The sequence below is a fragment of the Molossus molossus genome, unplaced genomic scaffold (assembly GCF_014108415.1).
Source record: "Molossus molossus isolate mMolMol1 unplaced genomic scaffold, mMolMol1.p scaffold_m16_p_6, whole genome shotgun sequence".
NCBI classification, from domain to species: Eukaryota; Metazoa; Chordata; class Mammalia; order Chiroptera; family Molossidae; genus Molossus; species Molossus molossus.
Window position 1 is genome coordinate 96528722 of NW_023425399.1, and position 17864 is coordinate 96546585.

A 17864-nucleotide genomic window follows, 5' to 3' on the forward strand; every position below is an offset into this window, starting at 1 on the left:
GGGAGGAAGGAAGGAAAAGAAAAGGAAAGAAAGGGAAAGGAAGGGAGGATGGAAGAACAGGTGGGCTATGGGATGAAGTAATCAAGAAAGACTTCCTGGAAGAGGTAGATTTGAGATGGACTTTGAAAGAGAAAGGTCTTGAAACATAGGAGAGTGAATGAAGGGCATTCCAGGAGAGGGGAATCATGGGGACAAAGGTGTGGAGGCTGGCAGGCCCCAAGGTATGAGGGGAGGGTGAGGGAAGCCATCTGGTTGAAGGCAGGGTGGGGACAGAAGGTGGGGAACTGGGTGTGCAGAGGGGAAGGGGCAGAGGTGGCCCCTGGATACCTGGCCTTCTTTTTGTCCAGCTTCATTTCCTCTGTGCTGCCATTGATGCCGTAGAGGGTCATAAAGATGTTGGAGTCGGTGCCACCACCAACCACGTCGCCTGTCCACACTGTCATTTCATAGATCTCCTGCCATGAGAGGGTTGCAGGTCCTGAGCTTTGGCCTCACCCACCCCCTCCCGACTTGCCTCTTTCTCACCAGGGCAAGCTCTGTGGCTCTGAATAGAGTTCCCCCTCCCCAATTAACTGAGTGACTGGGGAGCAAGAGTCAGGCTTTGTCATTCTATGTCCCCCACTGTGCCCAGTCTAGTACTGGAGGGAATGCCATTTCATATACAGAACACGTGATTGGCAGGAACACGGCTGAGAGTCCCAGCATGAACAGACTCCTTGTGAATCAAATATGCATGCTAGCAGCACATGGCGACAGGACAGTGGCTTTGGAAACCATCCAGGGCTCTGTTTGATTCCCAGATGTACCACCTGCTAGCTGTTGGGCATGGGCAGATGCTGCCCCTTGCCAGCCTCTGCTTTGTCCACCGTGAAAGGGGGACAAACAGTTTGCAGAGTTGAGAGAGCTGCAGACATCGAGCCTGCCACATGGTTTGGCCTCAGGAGGCAGCAGCAGCTCGGGGTGACTGTCTCTCTTTCATGCTGCAGCCAACAGACACCCTGCGCGAGGGTGAGCAAGGAATTCGTCAGGGGTGCTGTTTCAGGGAGCTCAGCCTCCGTTCGCCTGTGAAGTGCAACAATCAACGATTCCATCTGATTTTCGCTTTAGCTCGTCCTTTGCCTGAGGTTTGCTCCAAAGAGGATATATTCCCTTCGTCTCCACCAGAGGGGAAGGGAGCAGCCTGCTCTTTGCGGGACCCTCCCTGAAGCCCCTGCCTTGGTTCTTCCTCTAAGAGGCAGCCTCGTGGCAGAAGGGGACATCATTACCCATGATCTGGGGTGTCTTACTCCATTCCTTCTCACCAGGTGCCCAAGGAGTAGCAATTAAGCCCTGCAGGTTCAGGAGGGGCTTGCACACATGGCTGAGACAATCCCAGGCCACACACCTCCTTTGCACAACCCTGGCCCTTCCCCTCCCACGCGGCTGCCATGGTACTCTCCCCTGTGCAGGTGGCTGGCACCCGCTAACCAAAAGCTTTAGAACTCAGAACCCAAGTTACTCATCACAGTGATCGTGCCACCAGTGTTGTGCCTGTGGGATGCCCTGCGCTTGTCGAGCAGCAGCCAGGACCTTTGCCATGATTAGAAGTGCAAGATTAGAAGCAGTGTTTCCAGGCCTGGCCCAGAGGATGGGTTTGCAGAGGGAGTAATTGAGAGCCCTTGCTTTACCAGGAAAATCCACTTAAACCATCTAACGAGGGCACGGCGCTGTTGAGAACGAAAGCAGGAGCCTGCTGCTCCTTTGCTCTTGTTCAGACAGGCATGAAACACAGAATGGTCAAAATGAACGCTTCGCGGTGCCACGGGGTCTGGCGCCTCGGGCTGCTCCCTCCAGACTCCTGTGTTCTCTGTGCCCATATTTCTCTCCTTTACGTGGACACGTCTCTTTTTACATCACAGGTGTGTTTCCAGAAAGAAACACAGAAACAGGGCTGTCATGATTCTGGTCTGATACCAGACGTCCCGCGGAGATGGCCATCCCAGAGAATCCTGGGGTTCTTTGAAAAGTGACAAACCCATGTGCTTTTGTAACACGGGTAACCAGGATGTGGGTCTGGATTTCCATGGACTAAAAAGCTCAGAGGGAGATGCAGCTGCACTGAGTGAGGTGTGCATGTGTGCCGGGGGGAGGGGGTGCACACATAGCACACCCACCCACATGCATGCTGGGAACTGGGTCAGGACAGAGGTCCCTGCATGAATTGTGTGCTCACCCACACAGACCGTCTGGCCACAGATGGAGATGTCTGGGGAGGGGCGGGAGGCTGTCTATGTTGTAGAAAGTTCTGTTCTCTGGCTCTCAAGCAGGGGAGGGGCAGGCATCCGCTCTCCTGCCTGGTGAGGTTTTCACAGCCCACAACTCAGCCCTTCCTTCTGTTTCCAGAGACAATGTAACAGCGCACACTCAGGCCCAGGGCCCTTTCTTCTCACCTTTGTGAAAAGCTTCTGACTTAAATCTAGTAGCCCATTGGTTTGGATTCAGGAACAGAGATAAGGACTAAAGCCTTCTGTTGACCCCACAGCTTTTCAGCTGCCCAGCACCGACCTGTGAGTTTCTATATGTCATCCCAGGTCATTTGGCCACTTAGAGGTGGAGCCAGGACAGGAGCCCAGAGCTCCTGCCTTCCAGCCTTTACCTAAGGAGGGTCTTGTGCAGACAGCTCTCACTACACTCTGAGACCCAGAGGCTTACAGAATCCCAAATGCCATCTGTGCCCATCACTGTCCTACTGGTGTTGATGGAGCATACTTGGAGAATAACTACTCTGAGCATCTAGGTAGAGCTGTTACTTTGCAAAGCTCATTGTGGACTGTTCATGATTGCATTAAGATCTTACGTGGAAAACATTATTTTCATGAGCTATATGAGAAGACCAAGGCCCAGAGAGGCCAAATGACTTACCCAAGGTCACACAGCGTCAGACCAGAAGAGACTCGAGCCTCCTGGCTCCAAGCAAAGCACCTCAAGCTGGTATACCAGGCTGCAGATCCAGCTAATGCCCAGTGGTGTTTCCTGCTTCCCTCACATCCATCTCCCTACTGCTCCTCCACCCCAACTTGCACTCCTCTTGCTGTGCAATGCACACACACAGGCCCCCTCTATACCTTCACCCCGATGTTCACCACCGTAGCATCCAGGAGGTCAAAGACCCGGGAGGTGACGCCATCTCCTCGATCCTTGGCGAGCCAGCAATTGCAGCGCAATGTGTACTTGGTGCCCAGGGTGGGCACGGCCAAACTCAGCTCGTCCACCAGCCAGCAGCTCTCAGGGGAGGCCCCGTCATGGCCCAGCTGCACAGGGACACATCGGGGCCGTGAGTATCTGGGCACTACTGGGAAGAGAGCCCTCCTTGACCTGCTCAGCATCCCCTCACCATTCTTCAGCGTCCTCCCTCAGTGCTTACTTCCAATGTGCTCTGGACTCCCCGATCCAAGGTTTTACAGATATCATTAAGGTCTGTAGGCAGACGTCTTTGAGTTAATAAAATGATTATTCTGGGTGGGCCTGACCTAATCAGATGAGCCCCTTTAAAAGAGGGTCTAGATGGCAGGGATGGAAGAAGTCAGAGAGATCTGAAGCAGAAGATGTCTTCTATTATTGGCCTGGAAGAAATGGGCTGCCACGTTTTGGAGGTTCACATGGCAGCAAATGTGGGCAGTCTCTGGGAACTGGAGGCCATGGTCCTGTAGCCACAAGGAAATAGATTTCACCAACCACCAGTTGAGAACAGGATCTCAAGCCTCAGCTGATACCACGGCCCTGGCAGCAACTTGATTTCGGCCCAGTAGCATATTGGGAGGAGGAACCAGCTAATTCACCTCTGGATTCTTGACCCAGGAAAATTTGAGATAATACATTTGTGTGCCCTTAAGTTACTAAGTTTATAGTCATTGGTTATATAGCAATAGAAAACTAATACACAAGGTATCCCCATTGGGTGGATGGAAAACTGGGACCTGGAGTGTTGGGTGACTTACCCAAGGTGATGGCAGAGGCCAGGAGGTCTTCCCCTGGCCTGCTCTGAGACGGGGCTCAGGTCAGTTGCTCTGTCCACCCTCTACTCCCCCTCCCACCTGTGTACAGGCCAGTTCCTTCCTCCCCTGGAGGTGGTCACCCTCCCAAGGCCCCAGGGGCCAGCACCTCTATTTTCTTGATGACGCCTACATCCAAGCCTCCGACGTAGAACTCCTCCACGGAGCCGCAGCTGAAGCCCTTCTTCCCTCGGGGATAGTCCAGCCAGATGCGGTTACTGACCTCGTCGTCCTCCCCGATGAGGATGATGAAGGCCCGGCTGTCGGTGGCTGCATCCTTATCCTTCCCAGTGGTGACCGACACATAGTAGGGAACAACTGCAAGAGATCAGGGGGCCCAGCCTCATAACAGGCCAGGTGAACCAGAACAGGCTCGTAGACTTGGAAATGAGACTTGGAGACTGTCTCCCTGCCTCCTAGACATTGTATTAGGGAGCATTCCAGACTGGCCTACTCTCCAAGGAATGAGGGAGTTGGTAACTCCCAGTGAAGATCAAAGAGTGTCCTTGCAGCTAGTGTGGGTCATATGTAAGCAGATGTTGTTGGGAACATTTCTTTTAAAGGGTCTGACTCAACAGCGAGGAGCACTCTTTTGCTCTTTCCCCTTCTATTCATTCTGCTTGGGTGTGGATGTGATGGCTGGAGCTCCAGCAGTCATCTCGGAACCATGGGCAACCTTTAAGATGGAAGCCACCTGTGAGGTTGCCAGAGTGATTAAGTTGAAAGGAGCCTAGGTTCCTGACGTCATTGGCGTTGTCATATCAGTACCAACTGCCTACCTTGAACTTCTTTGTGAGAGAAAAGAGAAATCCCTCAATTGTTTAAGTCACTGTCTCCAGGTTTCTGTCACTTGCAGTTACTAACTGATACAAGTTGGAAACCCTTCTCCTGGCTCATCTTCCTCAATAGCCTGGAAGCACTTCCCTGTCATAGTGGGTTATGGGTTATGCGATCTGTATCTCTTTGAAAAGTTTCCAAATTAGACCTTCCTGGCTGGAGTTACCTGCATTGTTTTCTGGACCTGCCATGACCTTGTTTCATCTTTATGAAGAGAGCCCTTTTGGTCTTTCCACAGTTGGTCACAGCACTTAATTAAGGAGAGGCACTTTCTTGTGGTCCCTGTCCCTTACTCTCATAAAGAGAAGGTAGACTATAAAATGATTGACACCCTCTGCCCAATCCCATAGACCCACCATGTGGTCTCCTGGAACAGTGGTGACACGCTCTATATGTAAGAGAACTGAACAGAAAGGCAGGGCGCATTTAAATGTCCAATAGACAAATATAGAACTGCCTTATCTCAAAAATCTGGTTGGAAAAAGGAATTTGTTAAGGGATTACATACTGTTTTATGGAGGAGGGGAAAACAGAAGCCAGAGTGATTTGTTTAAGGCCCCATGTATTATTGTCAGAACCAGAAATGAAACTCAAGTATCCAAAAAACCAGCTCAGACTTCCTCCCCCACCCCCACCACGTCACGCCTCCAGTTTGCACAGCGAGTCCTGCGGGTGACGCTCTCCTCACACTCCGCCGCTCAGCTCTGTTGGAGGCTTGTCCTAGGTCCCCTGGGCTGACCTATGTCCTGAGAGTCTGGGTAAGGGCACAGTCTTCGACGATACCCTCCTGGTGGTGGGTCAGTGGATTAAGGACATCATCACTCTACCTTCTCGTAGCCTTTGTTTCCCCATCTGTACAGCGGGCTCATCCCCGGCCCCTCACCTCTCGGGGTTGTTATGGGGGTGGAAATAGGCAACGGGTGTGAAAACTGTGTGTGAATCATAAGTCGTCAGACAGTAAGTCAGACACCTTCACCAAGGAGACCACCTTCAGCACCAAGTCTGCGCACCACGTGGGGTTGTCAGGGCTGAGCTTGTAGAAAGTCAGACATCGGTGGGCTAACGCATGGCCTGTCCGAGGACGTCGTACACGCACTTCCACGTGCCTGTCTGTCCTGAGAGCCCTCTGCTTGGCTTACCCCGGCCCTCCTGCACGTAGTTGGCCATGGGCCCGGTCACCGTGGCGATGTCCACATCGGCCATCTTGGAGCTCAGGGCGATCTCCCAGAAGTCAGCGGGGCTGCTGCAGTTGCTGCTCCGGTCCCCGGTGTACTCCTGGCGGGAGAGCATGACCCAGGCCCGCGCCACCTCCGCCTTCCGCCCGTGGTCCCCGGTGAGGACGGTGAGGGTGCCGAGCCAGCCCCCGCTGCCTTTCACGCACCTTCTCGTAAAAGAGCCGCTCCAGCCGGCCGTCCTCCTTCTTCAGGGACAGCCAGCGCCCACACAGGAACAGGAACTCGTCCTCGTTGGTGTCGTTCCAGATCTCCACCTTCTCCACGTACCAGTCTGCGTACCACTTGGTGTTGTCGTGGCGGAGCTTAATCTTGTAGATGACGCCCAGGTCGGCGGCCTCAATGATGAAGGTGTCAGCCTGGAGAGTCCAGATGTGGGGACTTGGGTGGGGGCGCTCCCCACCTCTACCCACTCCAGCCCCATCCATCCACACCTTCCATCCCCCTCAGCTGTTGAGCTCAGCAGACCTTCCTGGCTGGGGAGCCCTCCGGGCCCGAATGTCTGATGCGGTACGTTTGGTATTCCAAGGCTTACGTGCACAATGGCCCTGGATTGCAGTCCAGTTTCTTTGGGAGAAGCCCTGTGCGTGTTTGGAAGATGGACTCTGATGAGCTAGCTGTGTGAGTGGGGGTGGGACAGAAGAAGGTGCTGCACCCTGTCCTGGTAACTGCACATCCTTGGTTATGTGGAGAATGTTGGAGGCCGGAGGGTAAGAGCTGGGAAGAGGTAGACTCCTTCTGCATGATGGGAGCAGCTGACACTTCCACAGGGAAGCTGGAGGCAGATGGAGGAGCCAGCCAGCTGGGCTGCAGGCTCTGGCAGAGGTAAGGCTGAGGAGAGGGCAGGGGACAACATCAGGAGTGTGGGTTCAGGAGGGTTTCGTGTAGGGTGTGACCAAAGGCCCTCCTCTGTGTCCCTGGTTATACCTTCAGTAAAGTGACATTGCACTCTTGGGTCATGGATTCTTTGGGGATTGTTCAGTGAGATGTGCAGGTCCTAGGCCTTGGGTAAAGTTCACTCAAAACACAAGTTGAATGTGGCAGGTGGGGGCCGGGGAGGAGGAGGTGGAACAGGTAACCTTGAGTGACACCCACTTTTCTTCTGAAAGATGTGCTGAGTCATTGTGCTGAGCACTGGGAACCCAGAGATAAATACTGCAGGATGCCCTCTGCTCCTCCCTGCGACAGCCCAGGTGGAGGAAGTAGCCACCTGTGGCAGGACTAGAGGCGGGGCTGGGAGATCCTCCAGGTGGTGGCATTAAGCTGAAGATGGGGGCTGGGCCTTCCAGGCAGCCTGGGCAGGTCAGTCTTCGGGCTGAGGAATCGCAGGTGAATGGTGCATGGCTGAGGGCGGGTGTGGACTCACGCAGGCCCTGGGCCCTGGAAAGTGACTGAGTTCATCAGAGCAAAACTGGTGGGAAGGGACCTCTGGACAGATTTCTTCCTTTTTGTAAAACCACATAACGTCAGAGCTGGTAGGGCTGTGGACACGTAACGTCAGAGCTGGTAGGGCCGTAGACACGTTGGGCTGCGTGGTTTCAAGCCTTTCTTTAGCTGCAGGGCACTGTGCCTAACAGAGGGCTGGCTTGGCCCCCAACAGAGGCCAGGTCACATGGAGCAGCCTGTCTGCTCCCCCACCTCCGTGGTTCCCAAGGACCTTGTGCCGCCCAGCTCTCTGCACACTGTTAGACCGGTTCCATCAGAGCCATCTCACAGCTGCGGGAAGTGAGGCCAGAAAGATTCGACCAGATGAAGAGTTGATGGCAGAGCCAGCCTGCAGGCCCCAGCTTAGGCCTCTGTGGATGTAGCCTCACTGCTCTGCACGCCCCACTCACGCCCCGCCCACAGTGGGCTGGGTTTTCTGAAGATGACCTAGTCCCTTACAGCCAGCGGTCCAGGGCGCAAACAGACCTCTTGGCTTGCTTGAGCCCCACCTGCGCCCCATATGCTGCAGGACCCAGGTCTGGGAGAGAGGACCGGCCCTTTGCAGGGGGAAGGGCAAGGGTGAATGTCTGCATGAGGGTGCATGACACCCTCAGAATTCTCAGACAGCCTCGGGGACCAAGAAGAGCGGGCCCCCAGATATCTGGCCCCAGGGAGAAGAGGGGGGTCAACTCCGTGTGCCCCTCCTACCGTTCCTTTCTCGAACTTGTTGGTGCGGTTCTCTGACTTGCCGAGGTATCGCTCCCCAGTGTCCCCCAGGTCCCCATAGATGGTGATGTAGACCTTGGCATCCGTTCCTGCCCCGGGAACATTTCCTGTGACGATCTGCACTGAGTACAGCACAACTGGGTGGGCACATGGAAAGACAGACAGACAAAGGGAAGAAAAGAATGGCACTGCTTTAGGTCTGGGAGGTATCAGGCTTCCAGCCCGGGCCTCAAGGAGGAGTGAGTGTTTCCCTATTACTTGCTCAATTATGCACGTTCTGCTACAGTTTCGCTTGGATTCACCGGTGGGAAGTTCACCCATCTGATCTGGACACAGGAGGCCTCTAAGACCCGAAGGATGGTGGCTTCTCCCAGCGCCTCCCAGACCCCCCACCCAGCCACTTATGGTTTCCTGGGGGAATGACTCCGGAAACGCCCGACCTGTGTGCACCTCGTAGTCACAGCCTCCGTGTTCTTGTAAGGCCCTGGAAAGGGGATTCCCTTCCCTGCCGTGACTGGGACGGACTTTCTTACCAACCTTGCAAGTGGGCTCAGAAGCACCTCTAATTAAATTTAGCAAAGTAAGGTGATGTGAATTGCTTGTACCCATGGTTATGGAGCACCTCCGCACCCACACGTGGTTCCTATTACTTTCTTTCTTTCCCCTGGATTCCACAGCATCCCCTGCTCTCCTCCTGCCTCTCTGATGCTCCTTCTGGAGCAGCTTCATGGCTCCTGATCTTTTGCCCTGGCCCCCAGGCTGCTGTCGCCTGTTCCGTCCACTTCCTTCAGCTCTCGCCCTGCAAGTCCTATTCGTTCCCTGGGTCTGTATCTCCAACGCAGTGGAAGACCCACACCTCTGTCACCTGGGGGACACATCCACCCGGACTAGACCACAGTCACAAACTCACATTTGAACCTGAGATCCACCCTTCCCGCACCCCTTTCCAACACCCCCCCCCCCCAGCACTCTGCTCTCCGAACCTCCCAGGCGCCCTGTGAGACTCGCTCTCCGAGGCTGTTCCCATGGGCAGGAACCAGGACTGGTCACACTGCCCGCCCCCCCCCCGCCCACCTCACTCAGCTCGTGCAGAACCCCCTCAGCACTTCACGTACTGCATTACACACAAAATCTTCTCTTTGGTGTTTAGAAGAGTCAACGTTACCCAAGCCTGTCTGGTTAATACTGACATGAGTGACAGTGGGGGTTTGGTCACAGTGTAGACATAACTGCGGACTGTCCTCCCCTCCCTCCACCCCAGTTTTTCTCTCCATCTGTTTCCCAGTTGTGCCTTCAGCCTTGCTCCACACCTGGGCAGGACCTTTTCTAGGTGCCCTTGTCCCAGAGTGGGTGCCCTGTCCACAAGAACTGTGATTAAATGGCCTTCCTGTTCCTCCTCTTCCACCCCCACTGGGCTCTCTGGTCTTTTGGGAATTAGGGAAACTGATTCAGCTTCTGGGAGTCGAGCAATGCGGCTGCAGTCAGATCTGACTATTTCTGGATCCTCCTCCCTCCCCGTCCCACCCAGGCCACACAGCTCTCCAGGGGAAGATGTTTCCCTAGAAACACGACCGAGCGCGGAGCAGATCTGTGGCATGTTTTCCGGGGCGTCCTCTGGGGTCCAAGCACAAAAGGGAATTATCCCCCAGATTTAATGACAAAGAAAATTCAGAGAAAAGGATATGAATAGGAAAAGGCACGTTGTTGAGGTAGCACTTGTTTTTATCTCTAAGCAGTGGCAACGCAGATGAAAGAAAATGTTAGAGCTATTTTCTATCCTCCTGGCTCCATATGGGGTCTAGTTTTTTCCAAGAAGGCAGTGTAACAAATACAAACTGGATTTCCAAGGTTTTGAAGCATCTCTAATTTCTAATCGAAGATAAAATATAAAAGTATTCCTTTGTGTGTCATCAGTGATAGGAAATCTGTTTTTGCAGGCGAATTTGATTTAAAAAATTTTTTTCTTTATTGATTTTCAGAGAGAGAGGAAGGGAGAGGGAGAGAAAGAGAGAAACATCGATCAGCTGCCTCCTGCATGCCTCCCACTGGGGATTTGGCCCACAACCTGGGCATGTGCCCTGACCAGGAATTGAACTGGCGACCTATTGGTGCATGGGTGGACGCTCAACCACTGAGCCACACTGGGGGTAGACATGGACAATGGCATTGCTGGTCTAACCAGTAGTTCTCAACCTTCCTAATGCCACAACCCTTTAATACAGTTCCTCATGCTGTGGTGACCCCCAACCATAAAATTATTTTTGTTGCTACCTCATAACTGTAATTTTGCTACTGTTATGTCTTAGGCGACCAGTGAAAGTGTCGTTCGACCACCAAAGGTATCGTGACCCACAGGTTGAGAACCGCAGAGGCGTGACTCTGTCCATGTGGTCCGGGAAGAATGCGTGTGCGTGCGTGTGTGCGTGCGTGCGTGCGTGTGTGTGCGTGTGTGTGTAGAAAGGAAGGAGAAAGGAAAACAGGATTCAGTGGGCTAATCAGAGAGGGAGGAAGAGAACCAGAAAAGGGTGGCACAACAGCGAATGAAGAAGTAGAGTGTGAAACCATAGCCATGAGGAATGGGCAAAGTTAGCTGGCACAAGCAGAAAAGAAACCCACGACCTTGCACGCTCTGAAGCTGCACCCAGCCCCTGAAAACAAATGCACAACAGCTCCACTTACAGGTTAATCCAAGGTGCTTCGGGAGGGCATCTTTGGTTGGAGCACCTGGATCTAGCAAGAGCAGAGAGGACCAGCCTCGCAGATTGCAGCCAAATAAACCAAGAGAAAAGAGGGAACCAGGACCAGGATAATCCAGGTGCAGGAAAAACACGTATCTGGATGTATCATCACACTGTCGGACCAAGAGACGATTTGAGTACAAACCTTGCAGTGAGACAGCCGAGACTGAAGAATAGCCCTGCCATTTATTAGCTGTGTGAACTTCGGCAGGTTATGTAAACTCTGGGAGACCAGTTGCCCCCTCCATGGAAGGAAGATAATAATAGACTTCCTCCTGGGTGCCAAGGCTCTGCCTGGCCCAGGGTAGGTGCCCTACAAGGGAGGTGATGAGGGCGACTGCACCACACTTACTGTCCAGCGGCGCCTCCACTTCCCTGTAGATCTGCCTCAAGGTCCCATCTTTCATGTATTTCTCAGTGAAGATGTCAAAAGGGACCAGTTCTCGAACAGTCTTCTTGTCATCCTCCGAGGTGGCAAGCCATCGATCACAAGCGAAAGTTATGGTCTCTGTACCCTGGGGTGAGGAGGCGAGAGAAAAATTAGCCCTTAATGTGGAAACTGCCAACTTCAGTGGTTCATCAACATGTCAATACTCATGGGGACCAAGGACAAGGGTCATGGAGCCCCATAAATAATGCAAAAGCCAGAGCCCTGTCCCAATTCTAGCAGATCAAGTCTTATACAACAATATCAGGGGTTGGTTCTTGAGGGCCGGGGTTCCCAAAGTCACTTAAAAATAGATATCTGAACCCTGTCCCGGAGACTCAGATTCAAAGGGGAAGGGGAAGGAACCTGTATTTTTACATTTCTCCCAAGTCACTCATATCACAGCCATGGCTGAAGGCTGCCTCCTAGGTTTAGAATTCTGTAGTTGCTGGCTGTTTTCCAAGTTGTTCAGGTGGATTTCTTCCTGCGGGTTGACCTTGAGTACCAGGAAGGGCATGCTTGGTCACCCACTAGTGGTATGGACTTGGGGTGGGGAGCAGAGACATGGCTGCCCAGACCCTCCTCCTTGACCCCTAAACCAGGTTCTAAAAGATTCTGCCCAGGACCTGCACTAGTTTCTGCACTCTGAGTGAACTGGGGGAACTTGACTCAGAAGGTTTTATCTTGACTTAATAAGGCTGCATGTTCTTATAATGAATCTGCCTTGACTCTCTTCTGGAAAGGGGGTAAAAGAAACAGCCGGACAGACCCATCCGAAACTCACATCTTTATCTGGGAGGAGCCTGCGGATTTCCACGTAGGCGCAGTGCCACCCGGGATTTATGCCCGTGTTATCGTGGCCAATCCGAATTTTTTCAATGATGTCTCCCACGTCTTCTAACTTTGGAAAGGAGAAAACACATCAGATGTTGGTAGACAGGTCGGAGAAAGTACAACTTGAGCAAATCCTTCCACCTCAGGGCTTCACCTTTGAGTCCTTTTGAACTTCCAGGGGTCACTTTCTCCCGATATGTCCCACTGTCCGGCCAAGCCAGCCTCTACACATGCTATGTTCATGCTTCCCTCCCCCTCCCCCCACTTAACATCAGCCTAGTTTCAGTTCACTCGCCTCCATTCGATCAACCCCTGGGAGGCTGTCCCCTCTTTTCATGACAGAGCCCACCTCTCTGCCTTTCATTATGTATCATGTAGCAGCTCATTTCCTGCTTGAGAACTTAACTTGGGTATCAGAAGATGAGTTCTGTTCTGCCCATGCCCTGCCTTGCCAGCCTGACCTTCTCCTTGGCCCCACAAGAGACCCCTTCACTTCTAGCCACTCCTATATCCCTCAAATTCCAGTCCCTCAAATGTGACATTTTCTTGCCACAGGGCCTTTGCACATGCTTCCCCTCTCCTTTCCTCTTCCTTACCTAAGCCAGTGTCTGCTCCACCTTGTTATTCAGGTCTCAGCTCAAGGATCACCTCCTCAGGAAACCCCCTGACCCCCTTAAGAAAGTCAGATCCCTTCATGATGGGCTCTTATAGCACCCTATAGACTGCCCCCGACCCAGAGCGCTTCTCACAGTTGGAAGTGTGGATTTATTTCCTCCACCACTGAAAGCCACAAGGGCAGGCTCCCCAAAACCTAGAAAACAGCCTGGGTACTAAATACGTATTGACTGGAAAGATGAAAGAATGACTATTTCCTCATCTGCAAAATGGATATGATAAAGTCAGCCAGGTCCTCTGACACGCAGTGTTGAACTTTAACCACGTTAGTGTGCGTGAAAGTCCCACTGACCATTGACACGTGTGGGCCATAGTGAGCTCCTGACAGGCAGGAGCTGTCATCTCTCCGCTCTCCCTCCTGGAGCCTACGGTCGAGGGCACGAGGGAAGGACTCAGTCAGGAATGAGCGATGCTTCTCTTGGAGCCTTCTAAAGAAGCAGTGAGGGCAGGGCAAGGTCACAAGGCAAGGTCACGAGGCAAGGTCACGAGGCAAGACCATCCAGTCAGCTGGCCCCTGCCTCTCTGGCTGGCTCTCTGCCACGCTGCCTCCCCAGGACCCCAGGAGCCTGTGGGGTCTCTCCCGGCTCTCATCTGTCATGTTCCCCTCTGAAATGGTGCTGCACGTGTCCACCCACATCCTGCCCCCTCCTTACGCGCATCTGGGCAATAACAGGACAGGAAATCGATGAGGAAATCAACACAAAGGGAAAATACCCAGGTGTCCTGGCTCACGGTTGGTCCATGGAATCCCTGCCTGGTAATTGGGGGTGTCGAGGGGAGTGTGTGTGTGCAGACTGGAGTTTCCTGGCGGCCCCTCTGGAGCTGCCTGCCTGGCCGGCTCCACCAAGTTCTCAGTGCCACCAGGAAATGCCATCGTCAGCTCTGGGGGAGAGTGGCATCTGAATGATCGATCATTCATCAAGTGTGAAGCCTCTGTAACCCAGAAGTGACCTCTGGGGGAACTGGTACAGCCTCCAACCAGGTTTCCTGCTTCCTCCTACACCTGCCCCAGCTGATGCCTCGGGGAGTCCTGTCACCCCACCCCATCCTTCCCAGCTGTGACCCCAGCTCTGCCACCTGTGAGCTGCGTGATCTGAGGCAACCCACCTGACCTTCCAGGTCTCAACTTCCTCCTCTATAAAATGGGGGGACTAATGTCAGCTGAAGGAAGGGGCAGGGCAGGGTAACCCCTTGAGGTCACTTCCAGGTCTAAGATCGCAGCCACGGTTCTTTTGTAAACCATCCTGTCCTTCTAGGTGACCAGCTCAGCGCGTCCTGGGAACCGTGGATTGCCAGGGTGCTCCAGCAGCTGGTGCTTCTGCTGCCCTGCGTCACAGCCCAGCTCCCCACTGGCCAACTCGCCAGCGTCATCAGGGAGGTGGAGTCTCTTGCGTGCCCCCGAGGGGCTTTCTGAATCATTAAACAAACACCAGTGATGTCAATGCTACGGACATTTTTAAAGGAGGGTCTTGTTCTTTCCTGGCAGGAGAAACACAGGCTATGGGTGAAATCCTTGGCTCACAGAATCTCCACTTGAGGACACTGAGCTGCCCGGCAGAACCAGGGAGTGGAGACTTGTCTGCTTCTCCCTCTGTCCAGGTTCTTCCTCCTCCCTGTCCCGTCTGTCCCGTCTCTGAGGCTGAGATGTGTGAACCACGGCTTCAATGGCCCTTCTATAGCCTTAATCATCCAGCCACTCAGTCAGTCACACAGGCCGCGCCAGGGAGGCCATCTCAACCACGACCCCTCAGAGAGCAAGGAGGGGGCCACTGACCAGACAGTGGGCCTCAGGAGTGACTCAGACGGCGTCAGAATCAGAAGGGACGCCAGCATTCTCCCAAGAGGTGAAAGAGTTAAGCAGAGAAGGCTCGGGAACTGAGCAGCTTGAGTCTAAGCCCCGGCTCTGAGGCTCTGACGTTCTACGATTATGACACCTTAACCTCCCTGTGCTGTTTCAGGGTAAACTGGGTCATCAGCCCACCGAGCTCTTGCAATGGTGATGAGGATTCATCAAGCTGACACACATCAAGCTGTAGAACAGGGATGGCACGTGGGAAGTGCTCCATCCATGCGAGCTGACCTGGCTCTTTCCCCAGCCAAGTCCCGTGTCTTAGGATGAGGCCACAGAGAGGGTGTGGGGGGCTCGCTCATAAGCTAGTGGCTAATCTGAAGCCGGAACTAGAACACAGGTTTCTGGGCTCACAACCCAGTGCTCATCCTCTTCTCTGAAGATCAGTCAGAAAAGAGAAAGGGAGAGAAAGGGACACAAAGCTTTTTCATGTGTTTCCAAGTTCCCATAGTCCCCTAACACCCAGAGAGGTTTGAGAGAAAAAAGTAAAAAGATAGCAACAAATGATGGGCAAATTACAGCTGCCTGCTAGTGAGGACTCCTTGATAAGACTCCCGGAAGTCACACTGAGGTGTCATCACAGCCCGGCCTCTGATGGCATCAGGCATGGGTGACTCACGCACCACGTCTCGGATGGATGAGATGTGGCTTTGTGTGGATAGATGAATCACTTTTGAATTTTTCTTGTTAAAGGATTCCACCAAGGTTGCAACCTTCCCACAAGTATTGTCTGCTTCCAGAGAAGGTGGGGAGTAGGGAGTCCCCGGCACGGACACTGGCCAGGGAAGGAGGTTAGGGTTCTGGACTTGTTTCCTATCAGAAAATCAGGGCCACATCTCCAAAGGTCCCCACTGCCCAGAGAGTCCAGGCTCCTGAGACTCAGCTCTTCTCCCTCAGAGTCGTCCCCTTTAAGTCCTGCCTCATCTAGCCCTCTACGCTAGTCACATCCCTCTCCTGTCCCCTTTGGTCAAACCTCAAACCACACGTGGTGTATATTTTCACCCGTGGTCCTTGGCCACCATGTTCTCCTGGCTTTGGATACCTCCCCTCCTTGTCCCTGCTGATGCCCACTTTCATGACCAGCTCAAAGCTGCCACGTCCAGGGAGCCTCTCCCTTCTCTGAACACCCACAGCAGGCTCATTTGGCGCCACCATGTACCCTCAGCCCCATGGGCTAATGCCCTGCAGAGGCTAAGAGCCCATAGTCTGAGCCAGTCCCCTGGGTTGGAATCCTGCTTCCTCTATTCCTTAGTTGTGTGATTTTATGTAAGTTACTAAACTCTCTGTGCGTCAATCTCTCCATCTTTAAACAGGGATAATCACAGCACAGAACTCTTATGAGGCTTGCGTGAATACAGGGAAAACCCTACAGCAGTGCCTTCTTAGCCACAGGAGCAGTTATGATGATCACCAGACTCTCTCATTAGCTTTGTGTGGCACTCAGGGGTCCCCCAGACCCTCACAGGCAGAGTCTGGGTTCCCTCTTCTCTTAACTCTCCCACCCAGTCTAACACACAGTGGGTGCGCAGGGGAGGCACTGAGCTGAAGTGTACAAGATACCAGGGTGCTTTGACCTACGTCCATATTGAACGTCAACCAACCAGGGCCCCGAGAAGCACACGGAGTGTTCTGTATCGGGTTGTTGGGCCACAGCTTGGCGGATGAGTGGGAGACTCAGGTGTGTGACGGGCGAGTCTGGAAGGCAGCTCTCCCCACGGATGCATGGATGTTGTTGTTGGCAGCACTGGAGATGGCCCTACACCAGTTCTGGAGGGACAAGACGGGGCTCACCCTCGTCCTGATTTCTCGGGTGGACTGAGCCCCAGAGCAGTCGATCAGCTGCCATGTTCCTCACTGGTGAGAACGTGTCTGCCTCTGATGCAGGGCTCATTCTCCTTGCTGCTCTTCTGGGCCCCCCGCCCCCCCGGGTCCTGGCTCCTGGCAGCCTGCTGAGCCCACTTACCTCCATAATGAAGCGGGAGGCGGACTTCCTCTCAAAGAACATCTTCTGCTCCCTCTTATTGGTGCACAGGTATTTCTGCTCGGTGCACACGCCATCGCAGCCATAGATGACGATGAAGATGTTGGCGTCTGTCCCGGCGGCAAAGATATCGCTGGTGTAGAGGGTGATCTCATAAGGGACAACTGGGGGTGGGGGACGAAGGGGAAGTCAGAGGGGATGTGAGAATAGAAAACAAACATGGCCGAGGCCAAGGTCACAGCACCGCCGCCCAGACTGCTCCCCAGGGACCCGGGCCTTCACGCGGTTACCTCACACAGTGAGGTAAACTTGTTTTGTGACATTTTAATTTGTCACTTTTGTATGTAAATGCGTATACTTACTACGGGTCATAATTAAAAAATTGAAAACTTGGAGAACAGTTCAAGAGGAAATTCACACTCTCCTGTGATCCTGACCCTCTAAAGAAGTCACTTTAGAAATCACCTTCTCACAGGTGGCCACAACCATGTCCAGGGGAGAAATCTGCAGTTCATTTCTTATCATTGTTACCTTGCTATAGACTGTAGTGATAATATCTGTAATAATAACAGTTGTCACTCACTGAGTACTTGCCATGTGCCAGACTCCATACCAACATTCTCCATTCCGAGTGCCCCTATGGAGGGGGGTTGTACTCAGGTTTACAAAGGAGAAAACCAAGGTTCAGAGAGGTGAAGTAACTACCCCCAGGTCATCACATAGCCGGTTGGTGTGGAACTTGAACTTGAACCCAGACATGTCTGACCCTATCTCCTGTGTGGCCAACCTCTGCAGGTGCTGTTGCCATGACCTGGAGGTAGGGGGAGCGGCCTGTGCAGGTGACCGCTGGTCCCACGGGGGCCCGATCAGGGCCCTCTCCAGTGGGTTTAGGGGAAGAGAGTCCCAACTCTTCTAGGCCCTCTGGCAATAATGGAGGTGCCCTCTGCAGCCCAGGGCCCTTTCTTTTTATTCCTCTGGGGTTTCTTCGTGGCGTACAGCCTGTGAGGCCTTGAGAAGCGAAGCTGGCAATGGATTTGAGTTTTCCTGAGACTGGTTGGCAATGGGAGAAGCCCTGGAAACAGCCCACCCTTCACCCTCATTGTCCTGGG

General features: G+C 53.4%; 1 protein-coding gene across 2 annotated transcripts in view; it reads right to left on the reverse strand.

Moving 5' to 3' along the window:
- Positions 1-17864, reverse strand: part of LOXHD1 (lipoxygenase homology domains 1) — a 149073-nt gene that overhangs the window by 26602 nt on the left and 104607 nt on the right. The window contains exons 26-34 of one of the 2 annotated variants that reach the window (XM_036245259.1): positions 16738-16919; positions 12201-12317; positions 11342-11504; positions 8234-8388; positions 6250-6459; positions 6008-6143; positions 4141-4349; positions 3105-3290; positions 328-455 (exon numbers count right to left, since the gene is read on the reverse strand). In XM_036245259.1, the coding sequence (XP_036101152.1) occupies positions 328-455; positions 3105-3290; positions 4141-4349; positions 6008-6143; positions 6250-6459; positions 8234-8388; positions 11342-11504; positions 12201-12317; positions 16738-16919 (1486 nt within the window). The remainder of the gene's footprint in view (positions 1-327; positions 456-3104; positions 3291-4140; positions 4350-6007; positions 6144-6249; positions 6460-8233; positions 8389-11341; positions 11505-12200; positions 12318-16737; positions 16920-17864) is intronic. The other variant, XM_036245260.1, reaches the window with a different exon arrangement.